Consider the following 17,416-nt stretch of genomic DNA (forward strand, 5'->3'; position numbering starts at 1 on the left):
CAGAACTACTAGCTGTGGTATGTAACCTATCACTTACATCAGCCTCTGTACCAGATGACTGGAGGGGAGCTAATGTGGTGCTAAGTTTTTTAAAAGGCTCCAGAGGCGATCCTGGCTATTACAGGCTCATAAGGTTAAATTCAGCACCAGGCAAATTGATTGAAACTATAGTAAAGAACAGAATTATCAGGCACATAGATAAACACAATTTGTTGGGAAAGAGTCAACATGGCTTTTGTAATGGGAAATCATGCCTCCCCAATCTACTAGAATTCTTTGAGGGGACTCAACAAGCATGTGGACAAGGGTGGATATAGTCTACATGGACTTTAAGAAGGCCTTTGCCAAGGTCCATCCCTAAAGGCACTTAAGCAAAGTAAGCAGGCCTGGGATAAGAGGGAAGGTCTTCTCATGGATCAGTAACTGGTTAAAAGGCAGGAAACAAAGGGTAGGAATAAATGGTCGGTTTTCAAAATGGAGACAGGTAAATAGTGGTGTCTCCCAGGGGTCTGTACTGGGACCAGCCCTATTCAGCATATTCACAAATGATCTGGGAAAAGGGGTAAACAAACAGTGAGGTGGCAAAATGTGCAGATGATACAAAACTGCTCTAGATAGTTAAGTCCCAAGCAGACTGTGAAGAGTTACAAAGGGACCTCACTAACCTGGGTGGTGGGCAACAAAATGGCAGATGAAATTCAATGGTGATAAGAGCAAAGTAATGTACAATGGAAAAAATTGTCCCAACTATACATACAAAATGATGGGGTCTAAATTGCCTGTTCCCACTCCAGAAAGAGATCTGGGAGTCACTGTGGAGAGTTCTCTGAAAACAGCCACTCAGTGTGCAGCGGCTGTGAAAAACGCCAACAGACTGTTAGGAACCATTACGAGAAGGGTAGATAACAAGACAGAAAATATCATAATGACACTATATAAATCCATGGTACGCCCACACCTGGAATCCTGCGGGCAGTTCTGGTCTCTTGATCTAAATATATATATATATTGGAATTGAAAAAGGTTCAGAGAAGGAAACAAAAGTGATTAGGGGGATGGAAGAGCTTCCAGATGAAGAGAGATGAATAAAATTGGGACCTTTCAGCTTGGAAGAGACGACTGAGGGGGAATGTGATGGGGTCTATAAAATCGTGACTGGTGTGGAGAAAGTAAAGAAGGAAGCGTTATTTACTCCTTCTCATAACACACGAACTAGGGGTCACCCAATGAAATTAATAAGCAGCCGGTTTAAAACAAACAAAAGGAAATATTTCTTCACACAACGCACTGTCAACCTGTGGAACTTGCTGCCAAGGGATGTTGTGAAGGCCAAGACTATAAGTGGGTTCAAAAAAGAACTAGATAAGTTCGTGGAAGATAGGTCATCAACGGCTATTAGCCAGCATGGGCAGGGCTGGACCCCGTGCACTGGGTGTCCCTACACTTCTGACTGCCAGAAGCTGAGAATGGGTGACAGGGGCTGGATCACTCGATAATTGCCCTGTTCTGTTCGTTTGACGTAGCTGCCGTCCCCTGTGGTTCTGAATAGCACTGAAGCCATACGCTGGGCAAAAATGCAAGCCCCCTCCTGGCTCCCTGGTGCTGGGGGAGCTGAACTCCATGGCTGGATGGCTGCAGAGAGCCCGCGCCCCTCTGGTACCTGCCTCCATCCAGGCGACTCAGAGCAACAACAAGGATTCTGGATCCTCTCCAGTGCTTTGTGCAGCTGGGACGTGGGCTGGAAAAGGAACCGACTTGGTAACAGGAGTGGAACTCCTCTCTGTAACGCCTCTCCTTCTCTCTGTAACGCTTTCGACTTTGCTGAAAGTCACCGATTTCTGTGCTGCCAAGCCCTGTTCTACGCTGTGTTCCTTCAGCTACTAAACCTTCCATTTTACACGCTGGCTGAGAGTCACAACTGCCTGTGGAGTGGGGGTGCAGGGCCCTCTGGTTTCCCCAGGGATCCCGTCCAGGTGGACCTGCCGTGGGAAGCGCACGGCGAGAACAGGGGTGCTGAATGCTCCAAGGTCAGACCCAGGAAGGCTGCAGCCAAGGAGGCTCCTTGTCCTGGACAACGTGCCCCGTGGGGAGTCACGCTCCCCAGAGTCCTGGCTGGCTTCATACGGAGCAGTGTCAGAGCATCTGAGACACCCCACTCCACGAATGTTCAAATGTAACAAATGACTGAAGGCTGGTACTTCATGATGCCAATAGCCTGAGGTGAGCACCCGTATCAGCCACTTAGGGTGAACTACCTGATGGGGATGTGCTAATTGTCCCGGAACCGTGCGTCCAAAACCCAAAACTTTCTGAGCTCCTGTCCAACGCAAAAGAAATCCCAGCACGTTGACATCTAGAAATGCACAGCTGGAGCGATACTGCTGGGGGAGAGGGAACGAAATACCTGACGTGCTTTAGCTGAAGTGGTCCCAGAGACACTGAATTGCCGGAATCAGCGGGTTTTGCATTGCATCAGCTGGGGTGAGTCAAGGTTCTTGCCAAAAGAGACGCTTTCCGTTATGCATAAAGGGGAACTGACCATTAACCCTTAATGCCAAAGTATTTACCTACAGCCTGTACACCAGATGTCAGGCAGTTTGGGCGAGCATGTTCTGCAGCAGGGCGGAGTTAAGGTTGTTGGGAATCCAGCCTGTGCATTCCCAGACCTTAATGTATCGGGACTTTTTAAATTTCACCTTAATTGTAAAGTTTGTAGTTGTGGCTCTGGGCTAATTGCAACCTCCTAGCAACGGGTGCAGTTCTTGTCTAGGAATCGATATTCCCGGGCGTCTGGCAGTGTCTGTATTTAATTGCCCCCAAACTTTGTGAATGTTGCCTTGAGCTGTTTCAGAAGCTGCAATGATGAATCGAGACAGTCCTTTAAGGACCCAGACAGCAAGGTGACACCCCCCCACCCTCCTGTCCCCTGTTCTGCCCCAACTGCAGTTGTTTAACCCTCTTCACTCTGTGCAGGGCAGTGCAAAGCCCAGGGGGAAACTGAGGCATACGTAGGCATCTTAAACACATTACCAAAATTCTCCGTTTGTCCGGCTTTGCCTCGTCAGGGCCTCTGGCAGCCTCTCCCAGCACCATTCCTGCTCCTGCTCCTCAGTGACACCCTGCTCTTTACACCTGTCGCCTTCTCAGTCACGTCTGATTAATGAGCAGGGTCGCTGGGCCCAAGACACTGGTCCTTAAAGGGCCAGACGCCCTTTACCCATCCCACCAATGTCAAGCCTTGGGCCTTTACTCCACCTGGGCTGGGATCTCTCAGTTCTCCTGAGCTCAGGAGGTGCACCCCATTTACTGACCATGCTGACCCAGCAAGTCCAACGGGGCTGGACCCCTGCTGTTCCTGTCACTGGGGGTCAGCTACCCAGCTGCCTGCTCCCACCAAAGGGGCTGTTATTTTGCAGTAGGAACCAAGGACTTAGAGGAAATGAATTTTAAACAGTTTGTATGCATGGGGAGGGGGGATGGGTGCTATAGGGGATGGGAGGAGAGGGGATGGGTGCACTGCAAAGGCGGCGAGGAGGGCAGATGCATGCCATACTACAGGGGAGTGGCGGGATGGATGCCATGCTATAAGGTGAGGGGAATGTGTACCGGGGGGGTGGGAGCTCAGGGGTAGCTCAGGGTGCAGGTGGGGTGGATTTCCATGCTGAATGGCATGGGTGCCCTGAGATAGATAGATAGATAGATAGAGGGGGTGTATGGGGATGGATAGAGAGATAAAGTGGGAGGGGTGTACGGGGATAGATACTGTGGCAGGAAGGACAGATAGTCAGACGCTGTGGATAGAGGGACAGACACTGTCCGGGGAGACAGGGGAGTCTCCTCCTGGTGCAGCAGCTCCCTCTCCAAGCCCCCACCCCCGTCCCTGCTCCCAGCGAACGCAATGGCTCTGGCAGGCCCCCCCCCAGTTGGCACCCACACACCAGCCTGTCCGCCACTGGCCTGGCACGCCCTGCCTGCCTGCCACGGACTCTGTGCGCCCCACCAGGCTGGGGCATGCAATAGATCTAAGCCCCCGACCCCATGGGGGTCCCAGGGAGACAAGGTGACCTTCAGGGGCCAGGGGGGCAGTGGGATCACCACAGAAGGGCTCAGGCTCTGTACTGAGGGTGGGCACCCTGATCCTCCCCAACCCCCCCTCAGTTCCCCCATCTCCTCAGGGGCTGAAATGGGTGGAGGGGGCTGAGTAGAGAGGCTGAGGAGTGTTCAGGGGGGCTGATGGGGAAAAGGCTGAGGGGTGCTGAGGGGTGCAGGGGACTGAGGGGGCGCAGGGTGGCTGAGAGGGAGGGCCTGAAGGGGGCATGAGGATGCTGAGAGAGGAGAGGCTGAGGAGGAGGAAGGGCTGAGCGGGAGGGGATGAAGGGGGCAGGGGGGGCTGAGGGGGACTAGGGTGAGGGGTGTGCAGGGGGCTGAGGGGGAGGGGATGAAGGGGGCATGGGGATGCTGAAAGGGTCTGAGGGGAATGCAGGGGGATAAGGGGGATGCAGGGGGCACGGGGGGCTGAGGGGAGTGCAGGGGGTGCAGGGGGCTGAGGGCAGGGGCTGACGGGGCCTCAGGGGATGGGGGGAAGAGGATGAAGTGGGCATGGGGGGGCTAAGGGGGGCTGAGGGGGAGGGGATGCAGGGGGGCTGAGGGGGGAAGGGGCGGAGGGGGCTGAAGGGGAGGGGATGCAGGAGGGCTGAGGGGGGAAAGGGCGGAGGGGGGCTGAGGGGGAGGGAATGCAGGGGGGCTGAGGGGGGAAGGGGCGGAGGGGGGCTGAGGGGGAATGGGGACCAAGCCCAGTAAGGGAATGAGAGAGAGAAAAGGCGTCAGAAAATGGGCAACACCTGACATGCCCCTGCTGACTCCCCAATCAGCACCCCCGCAGCTAGCGCCCCACTGGCCCCTGCCCCCTGGTTCTCAGTGAGTCTGGAGGGCGGGAATCGTCCAATCAGCATCTGATCTGCCCCCCGCCCCCCAGCTCTAAGGTCTGTCCGTCCGTCCCGCGGGGGCAGCCCGAGATGGGGGGGCGGGGTAGCTCGGGGAGAGGGGAGGGGGAGAGCTGAGTGGGGAGCCGCCCTGGGGCCTCTGGCGGGGCTGACAGGGGCGTGCGGGGGCGGGGGTGCAGTGGGGTGTCAGGGCGGGAAGGGGCCGTGGGGGGCTGAGGGCGGGTGAGAGGGTGGGGAGGGGCCACAGTGGGGGGGCGGGGCTGAGAGGGCGGGCCGCATGCGGGTTGAGAGGGGCAGCAAGGGGCCGGAGGCCGAAGGGGGGCTGAGGGCGTGGGGGGGGCAGAATGGGGGGCTGAGGGTGCGGGGCGCACTTCAGGGGGGCGGGGCGAGGGAGGGGGCGGGGCGCTCCGCGATGTCGCCCCTTGCAGGCAGAGATGATGCAGGAGACAGGCGGTTGCCATGGGAACGGGAGGCAGGGAGGGACCGGCGGGCAGGGAGGGAGGGAGGCGCGGGGCGGGGGGCAGCGGCCGGCGGGGCCGGGCCGGGCCGGGTGCGGGCATGGCCGAGCGGGCTGCGGGCTGCGCTGGCCCCTACGACACGGCCACGCTGCTCCAGTTCTGCCACGGTGAGTGAGCGCGATCCGGGCCCTGCTGCCAGCCCGCTGCCCCCAGCCGTGCCCGGGGCTGGCACCCAGCACCCCCCAGCCGTGCCCGGGGCTGGCACCCAGAGCCCCCCCACCAGCCGTGCCCGGGGCTGGCACCCAGCACCCCCCAGCCATGCCCGGGGCTGGCACCCAGAGCCCCCCACCAGCCGTGCCCGGGGCTGGCACCCAGCACCCCCCAGCCGTGCCCGGGGCTGGCACCCAGAGCCCCCCACCAGCCGTGCCCGGGGCTGGCACCCAGCGCCCCCCACCAGCCATGCCCGGGGCTGGCACCCAGCACCCCCCACCAGCCGTGCCCGGGGCTGGCACCCAGAGCCCCCCCACCAGCCGTGCCCGGGGCTGGCACCCAGCACCCCCCAGCCGTGCCCGGGGCTGGCATCCACAGCCCCCCCACCAGCCGTGCCCGGGGCTGGCACCCAGCACCCCCCAGCCATGCCCGGGGCTGGCATCCGCAGCCCCCCCACCAGCCGTGCCCGGGGCTGGCACCCAGCACCCCCCAGCCATGCCCGGGGCTGGCACCCTCTACTCCTCCCCCCACGGTGCCCAGGGCTGGCACCCTTCTGCCCGGCTATGGGTGCTAGTCACGGAGCACAGATCCATCCGCCCGGTGCTGTGAGTCCCCCCCCCGTCACCCCACAGGTGCTCCGGGGGGCCAGTGTTGCCCCGCACACGGGGGTCGTGCTGGGTTGCAGAGGAGGCAGGTTTATGGGGATGAAGTGGCAGAATGGCATTTGGGCAGGATTCGCTCTCGGGCAGCACCAGAGCTGATTGCAGTGTTGGGCAGAGAGCCATAGAGAAAGGGGCGTCTCTGCCAGTGGGTGCCCCTCAATCCTGACCCCCCAGCCCCCTGCTATCCCAGCCCTGGGCTCCCTCCAAGCTTCCCGCGCACAGCTGTGCTGATGCCCCTCCCTCCCGACCCGCAACCCCACTGCTGTTGCAGCCTGGGCCCTCTCCTGCGCTGATCTCACATTGCCGATCCTGTCCGGATGCTGGATTGCTTTTGCTTTGATGGCCATGCAGAGCAGAATAAACATCCTGTGGGGGCTCGTCTGAGCCCCACCAAACTCGCTGCATGTGTGACCTCTCGCCAGGACTCTGCGGATTGCAGCAACCCCTTTCCCTTGCAGCAGGACTCGGGGCCCATGTCCCAGCAGCTTGGACATTCCATCTGGCCCTGGCGCGATGGCCCACGGCCCTCAGCACCTCCCCGCAGGGTGCAGGGGGGACTCATCTGGGCAGGACCAGCCATCCACTAGGTTCCTTCGCATGCTGCTGAGGACAATGTAACCTGGTTCCGCCAGAGCCCGTTGCAGGGGTCTCGGGGATCCCGCCCCTGTTTCTACTCCTGGCATTGCCCCAGACTCCACTGTGAGTAGAATATTGCAATACCGCCCCGTTCTGTGGCTTTTCTCAGCTTACACCATTTCTAAGCCCTTTATAGGTTGCAGACTCTCGACAGGGATCCTTCACCTGGCACTGAGATGCAACCACCTCTGGGGTGGGGCATGGGGCTGTTTATACAGGGGTCTCTTGGCCGGTGTTGAGATGCAGCCTCCTCTGGGGTGTGGCGCGGGGGCTATTTATACAGGGGTCTCTTGACCGGTGTTGAGATGCAACCACCTCTGGGGTAGGGCATGGGGCTATTTATACAGGGGTCCTTTGCCAGACACTGAGATGCAGCTGCTTGTGGGGAGGGGAGGGGCACAGCGACCATGTACACAGGGATTCCTCGCCTGTTGCTGGGTGGTCACTGTTTCTGGGGTGGGGCGCACAAGCCGTTTAACAGCCCCCCTGCCCAACAGGATGGGGCAGGAAGTGTACAAGGGCCCCCTATCTAGCCGAAACTGCAGGGCCGGGGGGCACAGGGAGCTGGAATTTGATGAGGATCCTGGGGCTAAATCCTTAATGACCTGTTCGGGCATCTTCAGACACCTCGAGCATCCAGACCCTCCTCTGGACTTGTCCTACGGAAGAAGGCGTCTCTTGTAGCACAGCGTCCCCTGGGGCCACCCTGCTGTGATGCTTCAGGGACAAGAGAAAAGGGGAGGAGTGTGAGGGTGGGGCAAAAGAGGAGAGGGGTGGGGCAGGGGTATTTCCCCTGTGCTAGCTCTGGGGCTCTGTCCGCTCTCTGCCCTGCAGAGGGCTCTTCTGATCCCCTTTAGCTTTAACACCCCCCCCCATCCCCTGGCTGCAGTGGGGCTGGCTATGGTGCCCCTGTGTGTTTGCATGGGGCACAGGGGGAATTCTGGGGCACTGAACTCCCACAATTCATAGAGGTAGAGCCCCTGGTGGGGCCTTGACACCTTGGCTTGATCCCCATGGCAATAAACCCAAAGGAGGGTCTACAGCAGGCCCTGGAGTAGGGGGTGGTCCCGGTCACTATATGACCCCCCAGTCCCAGTGTCTATAGGGCCAGTCCTGGACCCGACAGGGAATACCCCCACCCCCACTCCTGGCTCTCAGGGTGGCCAGTCCCCAGGATGCCAGTTCCCTCCCAGTGCTTGCTCTAGGGGAAGCCATTAGCCTGGCACTATCAAGCTACCCCACCCCCGAGGCGCTGATGCAGCCCTTGGGGGTGACTAGTGCATGGCTCTCCAGGGCTGGGGATCCAGGTCTGGAGCCAGGATCAATGCGGGAAGGGCTCTGCCAGGTCCTGCTTCATTAGACTCTGGGGCTGCCCATCTCCTTGGGGCACTGCCAGCCCCAGTAGTGGGGAGAGCAGGGGAGGGAGGGGGACTATGGGGCTGGCTGAGGGGGCACCTTGGGGCTGCTCTATCCTTTACATGTTCCTTTACCGTGCTTGTCCCCACAGCATCTGCTCTGCGCAGGCCGCTCAGCGAAGGGCCCCTGGCACCGGGAGGTGGGAGGGCTGGGATGGTCCTTAGCTCCTGGGGGAGTTCATTCCACCTCCTAGGACAGGCCCCCAAGGCCGCTCTGCTCCTGCACAGATGGGGGTGGGTCCCTCTGGACCAGAGGGGCTGGAGCTTTGGGCTCTTGTAGATCCCCAGGCACAGGCCCCGGGGATCGGGACCAAGCCCTCGGCCTCGTCTCTGGCCTGCGGGCAGCCAGCGTAGGGAGGCAGGGCAGGGCAATGGGCTCGTGGCAGCCCAGGTCACTGAGGAGACGTTGCCACGTTCTCGACTAGCTGGGGGGCTGATGGCTCCGTGCCCAGGCCTAGGGCATTGCTGTGCCCAGGCGAGAGGGGAGGGAGTGCCCCTCGCCCATGCTGCAGCAGGGAGGGCAAGCCCTGGCCTGGTTCCAGAGCCCGGCTCTCAGAGCTATTGATCAGCTGGTGCAGCTCTGCCCCTTCCCACTGCCAGGAACCAGACACGCCCTCCTGGCGCCTGGAGTGCCTGGCACTCCCCTCCCCGGTGCCAGGGCCACCAGTTCCCTGTCCTGGCCCCCCAGTGCCAGCCCACTCAGTGCCCCCACTCCCCATCCTCTCTCATACCAGCTCTTCCCCGTGCTCTGGGCTGCCTGGACCCCAGCCCCCAGTGCCAGGCCCCCTCCTCGAGCCCCCTGCAGCTGATTCCCCGCAGGGCAGGGCTAAGGTGGAGCCCAGCGGTGCCCAGCTCAGGCACTCTGGCTGCAGCGGGCGGGCGGTGCTGCCCCCAGCCCAGCCCCAGCTGTTCCCACGGGAGCGGTGCCAGCCGGAGAGGAGCGGGCGGCTGCCATTGGGCTGGCGGCCGGGATGCTGCAGGGAGGGCGGGCCAAGGCGTGAAATACGATTGCAGAGGAGAGAGCAGGCAGGGACGGAGGAGCTGCCACTGCAGAGGCTGGGAGCAGGGCTGGGGGGGCAGCGCAAGCAGGGCATGGGGCCCCCGGGGGGCTCCCAGCACAACAGGTGGGTACCAGCCCCTGTGCCCTTCCCGGTGCCCGGGCTGTGGCTGGCTTTGCAGAGAGCTGCAGCATGTCCAGGGGGCTCCCAGGGATGGGGGGCCCTGGGGAGTCAGCATCTCCAGGGGATGGGGGGATGCCAGGCTCCAGCAGGCTCTGCCCAGCGGGTGGCGGGGGGGGGGGGGCTGCAGGGGGCAGGAGCGGGGGTTGGTTCCGGCTCTCATGGGGACCTGTAAAGTTCTTCAGAGCCTGACCTTGCAGAGAGATGAACTGGTCTCCAGCCAGGCTGGGAAGTACCAGAAACCTCCACCCTGCCCTGTGGCCCCCCCGGACTCCAGGACCCAGACCTATCCCCACTCAGGCAGGAAGGAAATCCCCACCCCCGACCATCCACCACTGCTAGGGCGGCCGTGGAGCGGGACAGGATGGGGCTAGCTGGGCCATTGATCTGACCCTGCCTGTCACCCATCTGCTCCCCTCGCATGCTCTGGGGGTGTCACCGCCTGGGGGCCAAACTCACTGCAGGGGGGTGTCATGAGGACCTGGCTGCCCCGGCATGGGGAGGGGTCAGAGTCTGATTTAGCTGATCTCAGCTGCCCAGCCAGGCCAGCAAGAGACAGATTCCCACCCTGGGGGCAGGATGAGCCGGGCTCATAGTTCCCTTATGTTAAATGGACACAGCGAGTCATGGGGCGGTGGCTTGAGGATGGTCACGGCCAGTTGGTGGGGCACTTGGGGATGGGTACAGCCAGTCCAGGAGTGGGGGCATGTGGGAATGGGAATGGTTTGTGCAGTGGGCGGGTGTCAAGGACAGGCATGGCTGGTCAGGGGGGTTGCTTGGGGACAGGCATGACCGGTTGGGGGGGGCGTGTAGTTTGCGTGAGGACAGGCATGAATGGTCGGAGGGGGGCATTCCTTGGGGACAGGCATGGTGGGTTGTGGGGGAGGCGCTCAGGGACAGGCATGGCTGGTTGGGGGGGACATTTCACAGGGACAGGCACAGCTGGTTGTGGGGGGTGTCAGGGACAGGCAAGGCTTGTTCAGATGGGTGCTCCCACCTAGGCTGGGCATGGCCCATGGGTGCTCCCCAGCTGAGTGTCTCTGGAAATCTCCCAGAGGGTTTCTGTGTCTGTCTGTCTCAGGGTGACAGATCTTGGACAGGTTTCAGAGTAACAGCCGTGTTAGTCTGTATTCGCAAAAAGAAAAGGAGTACTTGTGGCACCTTAGAGACTAACCAATTTATTTGAGCATGAGCTTTCGTGAGCTACAGTTTTAGATCTTGGACAGTTTCAGCTTTGTGCCCCCCCTCCCCACCCGCCCGCAGCATCTGGCCTCTCCTGGCATGAAGGGCCCAGGTGCAGGGAGGCCACTCTCTGCCCAGTCTGTGGGCCCTAGGGCTGGGGTCCCCATGCAGGGTGGGCAATGGGTATGGGGCCAGGGCAGCCTCGGCACTTCCCACTGAGCAGCAGGATTCTGGCAGGGGAAGGGCAGGTGTCGTGATTATTTCTTGTCCCACAAGGCCAAACCCCTCCCCACAGGCCCATGGAGATGCTCCAGGAACAGGGGTGACTACAGCTGCTTTCCCTTTAAGGGTTGTGGGGGCAACCTGGCTGCAAAAGGCAGGCTCTTGGTACACGTGGGTGAGGGGAGTCAGTGGATGACCCTGGCCCAGCTCAGCTGGGGTGGGGGGTGTTTAGAAAGAGAAACCTATGCTGAATATCAGGCAAAACCGAAATAGCTCCTGGGGATTGGATGTGGGCCCCATCACTCCCCGATGTGGGGATGGATCTGGCCTGGAATTGCCCCCATAGAAGGTGCCAGGCCGGCCAGGGAGGGTACAGTCGGGGCTTTCCGTTCCCAGGGCAGGGTTGGGATCCATGGACTAGCAGGGGGTTACAGTTGGGGGCGGGGAGGCGACTCCTCTCTTTCTTTTCATTTTGGGCCAGGTGGATGGGACTTAAAACTTTGAGAAGGGGAGGAGATGAATTTCTCATCCGACCCGCAGCAAGATCGGCCTGTAGCCGGCAGTTGCCTCCCCTCCATTTGCCAGTGCCTCCTGCACTGACAAACTAACCCTCTAGACTGGCGCGTCTGCAGTGAAATCGCTACCAGCGATCATGTGTCATCAGCAGGTTTCAGAGTTAACACCCAATTGAACTGAATGGGGGCAGCTCGCCTGCTCAGAGCTGGCATTCCAGGCTGTCTGCAGACGCAGGCAGAGGCTGCTGCAGGGGTCACGTCCCCTTTGCAGCCACAGGAAGAGCAGACAGAATCATAGAAATGTGGGGCTGGAAGGGCCCTCCAGAAGTCACCAACTCAGTGCGACCTGGTCTTAAAAACCTCCAGTGACAGGGATCCCCCCACCTCCCTCACGGTCCGTCCCAGAACTGAATTCCTCTGAGCATTAGAGAGTTTGTGCTACTCTCTGCCCCCTTGCTACAGCATAAGCCCACTGCTGCTTGCCCTACCTTCGGTGGCCATGGAGAACTTTCGATCCTCGTCCGCTCTATAACAACCCTAAAGGGCAGTGCCCAGAGCTGGGCCTGGCCCTCCCCAGGGACAATTATGGAAAGTCCTCGGACTTATGACACAATTGGTTCCTTACAATTGCATCATAAGTCATGGATTCACCAAGGGCAAGTCATGCCTGACTAACCTGATTGCCTTCTATGATGAGATAACTGGCTCTGTGGATATGGGGAAAGTGGTGGTCGTGATATATCTTGACTTTAGCAAAGCTTTTGATATGGTCACCCACAGTATTCTTGCCAGCAAGTTAAAAAAGTACGGATTGGATGAATGGACTATAAGGTGGATAGAAAGCTGGCTAGATTGTCAGGCTCAATGGGTAGGGATCAACAGTTCAATGTCTAGTTGGCAGCCGGTATCAAGTGGAGTGCCCCAGGAGTCGGTCCTGGGGCCAGTTTTGTTCAACATCTTTATTAATTATATGGATGATGGAATGGTTTGCACCCTCAGCAAGTTTGCAGATGACACTATGCTGGGGGGAGAGGTAGATATGCTGGAGGGTAGGGATAGGGTCCAGAGTGACCTAGACAAATTGGAGGATTGGGCCAGAAGAAATCTGATGAGGTTCAACAAGGACAAGTGCAGAGTCCTGCACTTAGGAAGGAAGAATCCCATGCACTGCTACAGGCTGGGGACCGACTGGCTAAGCAGCAGTTCTGCAGAAAAGGACCTGGGGATTACAGTGGACGAGAAGCTGGATATGAGTCAGTAGTGTGCCCTCGTTGCCAAGAAGGCTAACGGCATATTGGGCTGCATTAGTAGGAGCATTGCCAGCAGATCGAAGGAAGTGATTATTCCCCTCTATTCGGCACTGGTGAGGTCACATCTGGAATATTGCATCCAGTTTTGGGCCCCCACTACAGAAGGGATGTGGACAAATTGGAGAGAGTCCAGCGGAGGGCAATAAAAATGATTCGGGGGTTGGGGCACATGTCGCACGAGGAGAAGCTGAGGGAACTGGGGTTATTTAGTCTACAGAAGAGAAGAATGAGGGGGGATTTGATAGCAGCCTTCAACTACCTGAAGGGGCGTTCTAAAGAGGATGGATCTAGACTCTTCTCAGTGGTGGCAGATGACAGAACAAGGAGCAATGGTCTCAAGTTGCAGTGGGGGAGGTCCAGGTTGGATATTAGGAAACACTATTTCACTAGGAGGGCGGTGAAGCACTGGAATGGGTTACCTAGGGAGGTGGTGGAATCTCCATCCTTTGAGGATTTTAAGGTCAGGCTTGACAAAGCCCTGGCTGGGATGATCTAGTTGGGGTTGGTCCTGCTTTGAGCAGGGGGTTGGACTAGATACCTCCTGAGGTCTCTTCCAACCCTGATTCTTATGATTCTATAAGTCGGAACGTCGGAACTCAGAGCCGTAATCTACTCCATTGTGGGACCAAGTGTCATAAACTCAAAACTTATAGTCGTAAGTCGAATCTGGGTGTCAATGTAGAAGCATCGTAAGTGCCGTTTGTCATAATTTGAACGTCATAAAGTCGAGGACTGCCCGTACCTCTCGCATCTTACCTGCACGCCTTGCAACACACCCAGAATGATACTGGCCCTTTCTGCAGCTGCATCCCACTGTTGGCTCATATTTACTTTGTGATCCACTAGAACCCGGATCCTGTCCAGCAGCTCTGCCACCTAGCCGCCAGGCCCCACTTTGTACTTGGTGTTGGGTTTTTCCTTCCTAAGTGACGTACTTGGCACTTGTCTGTATTGAATTTCATCTTGTTCATGTCAGACCGGTTCACCCCTTCCACCACCGCCGCCCCACGGCTCCTGGCAGGAGTACCCCCTCTACTCCCCCTGGGGCAGGACCATCCCCTGCATCCCCCAGTGCAGGAGCAACCCTTCCCCTCCCCCTGGGACAGAATTGCCCCCTCCACACACACCCCAGGCAGGATCGCCCCTTCCACCACCCCCCAAGGCAGAATCATCCCCTTCATCCCCAAGGGGCCAAGCAAGATCACCCCCTCCATCCCCTGGGGCAAGATCACCCCCTCCACAAACCCCCAGGGCAGGATTGCCCCCTCCATCCCCGTGGGGCAGAATTGCCACCTCCATCCCCTGGAGCAGGTTCAGCCCCTCCAGTCCGATCCCCAGGACTCTGCCCTCTCTGATTGTCAGGACTCCTCCTGGGATCTCTGCCTGACTCTGGGAGGGGTGTGGGGTCTAGTGGTTAGAGACAGCACAGCCAAGTGTAACAATGCCCGTCTGGATTATCTGCAGGGGGTTGGACGTGGGCTCGCCGTACCTACAAGCCTGAGCGTCTGCCCCTCCCGCTAGGACAATGCCCGTTGGCACGGAGGCTGGAGCAGTCTCAGGCACCGTGTTAGCAGGGCTTACAATGGCACAGCTTTGCACGGTCTCTTCTGCAAGGCAAAGCAGCTGAGACTTTGGCCTGTTGAATTCGGGGTCTGTCCCCAGCTGTGCCTGAGGCGACCCTGGCTATCCTCTTGCTTACCTTGGCTGTGCGGGAGGGATCGCTCCCTGCACTGAGGCAGCGGGGGGATGCAGGGGCCAGGGGGCTCCGTTAATCAGGGTGGGGCAGTGCAGAGAATCTGAACCGCTGGCATCAGAGACCCCAGGCTGCCGGCTGGTGGCTCAGTGCCCCTCCCCGGGCCGCAGTGCTCCCTTGTGCCTGGCCTGTGTCATGTTTTATCAGGCCCGTGCGACAGGCTGGGGTACAAATACTAATGTGGCTTGGGCTCCTGGGTCCCACCTCTGAGTCGGCAGCTCCTCCCCCCAGCTCCCCTTCCAGGGCACTGATGAGGATTATGCTGTGGGTGGGGATCCTGGGGGGGGGGCGTTTCTGTTGGGGGGAGCAGGAGGGGCCCAGGTCCCAGGGCAGCGGCTCATCGGTCCCTCTGCTTGCCCCCCCTCCCCAGATGATAACCTGTCGGGCACCAGCGGGATGGAGGTGGATGACCGCATCTCGTACCTGGAGCAGCGGCTGCAGCTGCAGGAGGACGAGATCCAGGTGCTCAAGGCAGCGCTGGCTGACGTGCTGCGGCGCCTGAGTGCCTGTGAAGAGAACGGACTCAGCCTGCAGAGGAAGGGGCCCACAAAAGGTACTGGGCTCCTCCCTCCGGGCGACTCAGCCCACACCCTGGGTGCTCTCTTCCCAGAGAGCCCCTCTCGCTTCCCCTGGATCCGGTCACCTGCTTTGCCAAGCCTGTTCCAAGCAGGATCAGCGCCCTCGCCCCCACTTGAAGCTATCCCTGCCTTGGGGAACATCCGGCAGCCCCTGCCCCACGTGTTTGGCTGAGACTGAGAGCCCCGAGGGGGCTGGGCTGCACTGCAGCCCCAGGGCCCACCCTGCGACCTATGCAGCGCCCCCCCCCCATAGAATCATAGACTATCAGGGTTGGAAGGGACCTCAGGAGGTCATCTAGTCCAACCCCCTGGTCAAAGCAGGACCAAGCCCCAATTTTTGCCCCCGATCCCTAAATGGCCCCCACAAGGATTGAACTCACAACCCTGGGTTTAGCAGGCCAATGCTCAAACCACTGAGCTATCCCTCCATCAGCAGCTCTGAAAGGAGCTGTCCTCCATTCCAGAGCAGAGCCAGGAGGGCTGGGTGGTTACCCCAGTGCCTGGAGGGAGGGGCCAAGCCCCACCTTGAGGAGTGGGGGGAAGGGCTGAGCCCCATGGAGCCTGGGGGAAGGGCTGAGCCCCATGGAGCCCTGTGGGGCCTGGACAAAGGTGCGTTCCCCCCCACTCCCACCTCTGAGATCCACGGCCAGAGCAGGGGGGCAGCTCTGACAGCCCCACAGCTGGTGGTAGCCCTCCAGCTCCCGGGGTCCCAGGGCCCAGCCTGGACCCCTCCTGCTCTAGAAGGAAGTAAGGGGTCTCCGTGCTGCCCTCGCTCCCCACCATGGGACTGAGGTCATGCTGGGGGCGGGGGGGGGGCTGTTGGGTGAGCCCAGCCAAGTGTTTCCCATGACAGGCTGTGGGGCTGAGCCGGCAGGGAGGTGCCAGTCCCCAGGGAGCCTGGGGCAGAAGCAGGGCCAGCTCCTGGGGGTCCCTTCCCCCCACCCCCCCACTGGGAACAACAAAGGCTGTGGGAAGAGCTCCCCAGCAGTCAGGGGGCTGGTGGGGGCTGAGGCTCTGAGCAGTGACCCCCCCCCTGCTCTGTCTCCCCACCCCCGCAGTGTGCCAGCTGCTCAAGGGGCTGCCCTCCAAGCCCATCCTCAGCAACGGGATCCTGCCGCAGAAGAGATCTGGGGGTTACTCCACCTCCCCGTCATCCCCCAAGAGAGAGCCGGCCCACGGTGCCACAAGGAGGTAGGTGCTGGGCCCAGCCCACCCTGCCCTGGAGGGTGGGGGGCTGAGATGCAGGGTGGCTGCTGGGGGAGGGGAGTGTCACCCTCCCCTCCTGAACTGGGAGGCCCCTTGGGACACTGGGGGGCAAGGAACCTTCTGCATCAGGGCCCTGGGGGAAGGGCAGCTGCAGTACATCCCCAGAGGTAGAGGCTGGTGGTTGCAGTAGGGCCTGGGGGACAGGGCTAGGGGCTGAACTATGGACCAGTGGGCAGGGCTACAGGGCTGCAGTATAATATGGGGCAGGGTTAAGGGGCTGCAGCGCGGCCCAGTGGGCGGGGCTGGGGGGGGCTGCAGCATAGCCCAGTGGGCGGGGCTGGGGGGGCTGCAGTATGGCCCAGTGGGCGGGGCTAGGGGGGCTGCAGCATGGCCCAGTGGGCGGGGCTAGGGGGGCTGCAGCATGGCCCAGTGGGCGGGGCTAGGGGGCTGCAGCACGGCCCAGTGGGCGGGGCTGGGGGGGCTGCAGCGTAGCTGCTGGGGTTTGGCTGGGCAGACGAAGGCTCAGACCCTGGGAGCACCCACCAGCTGTGGTGGGAAGGTGCCGTTGGCAGGTCTCCCCGTCTCTCCAGACCCATCCTGCGTTGCTCCCCTGGGAGCGGGAGCAGCAGGGCTGGGCCAGCCGCTGACGGGCCTAGAACCGACCGAGCAGCTCCAGGCACCCAGGCCCGTGAGCGGTGCCGCAGCCAGCAGGGGGCGACAAACCCCAGCTGGCATCCTGTCCTGCTCCCATTGGGGCAAGCAGCGCCGACCCCTCCCCCAGTGTTGGTGGGGGCAGGATTGGGCCCCAAATGCCCCATAGCAACAGCTGCTTCTGCCTTTGCCTGCCCCCGCTGCTCTCTCCCAGCACAGCCGGCGTGCGAGTCCCTGGGGGGCTAACAGCCCAGGGGGGCGGGGGGGGGCGCCGGGGGCTGCGATAGAGCTAGAGAGAGATGGAGGAAGGTGAGAAGTAAGGGCCAGATCCTGTGTGATCGTGGCTGGGCCTGCGTGTCCAGCCAGGCCCTCCCCTTCACCGGCTCTGCCTCTCAGCCCCAGCCTGGAGGGAAATTAAGGTTTTACCAGCTTCCCCATCCCCACTGTCTAGTGCCCGGTACTCCGGGGGTTAATGCTGCCTGGCGCCAGCTGCCTGG

The 17,416-nt window shown here is 60.5% G+C and overlaps 1 protein-coding gene across 4 annotated transcripts in view; it reads left to right on the top strand.

Annotated features, from left to right (window-relative positions):
* The first annotated feature begins 5,475 nt into the window (after window positions 1-5,475).
* Window positions 5,476-17,416, top strand: part of EML2 (EMAP like 2) — a 39,626-nt gene continuing 27,685 nt past the window's right edge. For all 4 annotated transcript variants that reach the window (XM_084612885.1, XM_084612886.1, XM_084612887.1 and 1 more), the window contains exons 1-3: window positions 5,476-5,568; window positions 14,855-15,037; window positions 16,121-16,253. In XM_084612885.1, coding sequence (XP_084469011.1) covers window positions 5,502-5,568; window positions 14,855-15,037; window positions 16,121-16,253 — 383 coding nt within the window. In that variant the 5' untranslated portion in view covers window positions 5,476-5,501. The remainder of the gene's footprint in view (window positions 5,569-14,854; window positions 15,038-16,120; window positions 16,254-17,416) is intronic.

Source organism: Lepidochelys olivacea, assembly GCF_965140295.1.
Source record: "Lepidochelys olivacea isolate rLepOli2 genome assembly, chromosome: 23".
NCBI lineage: Eukaryota > Metazoa > Chordata > Testudines > Cheloniidae > Lepidochelys > Lepidochelys olivacea.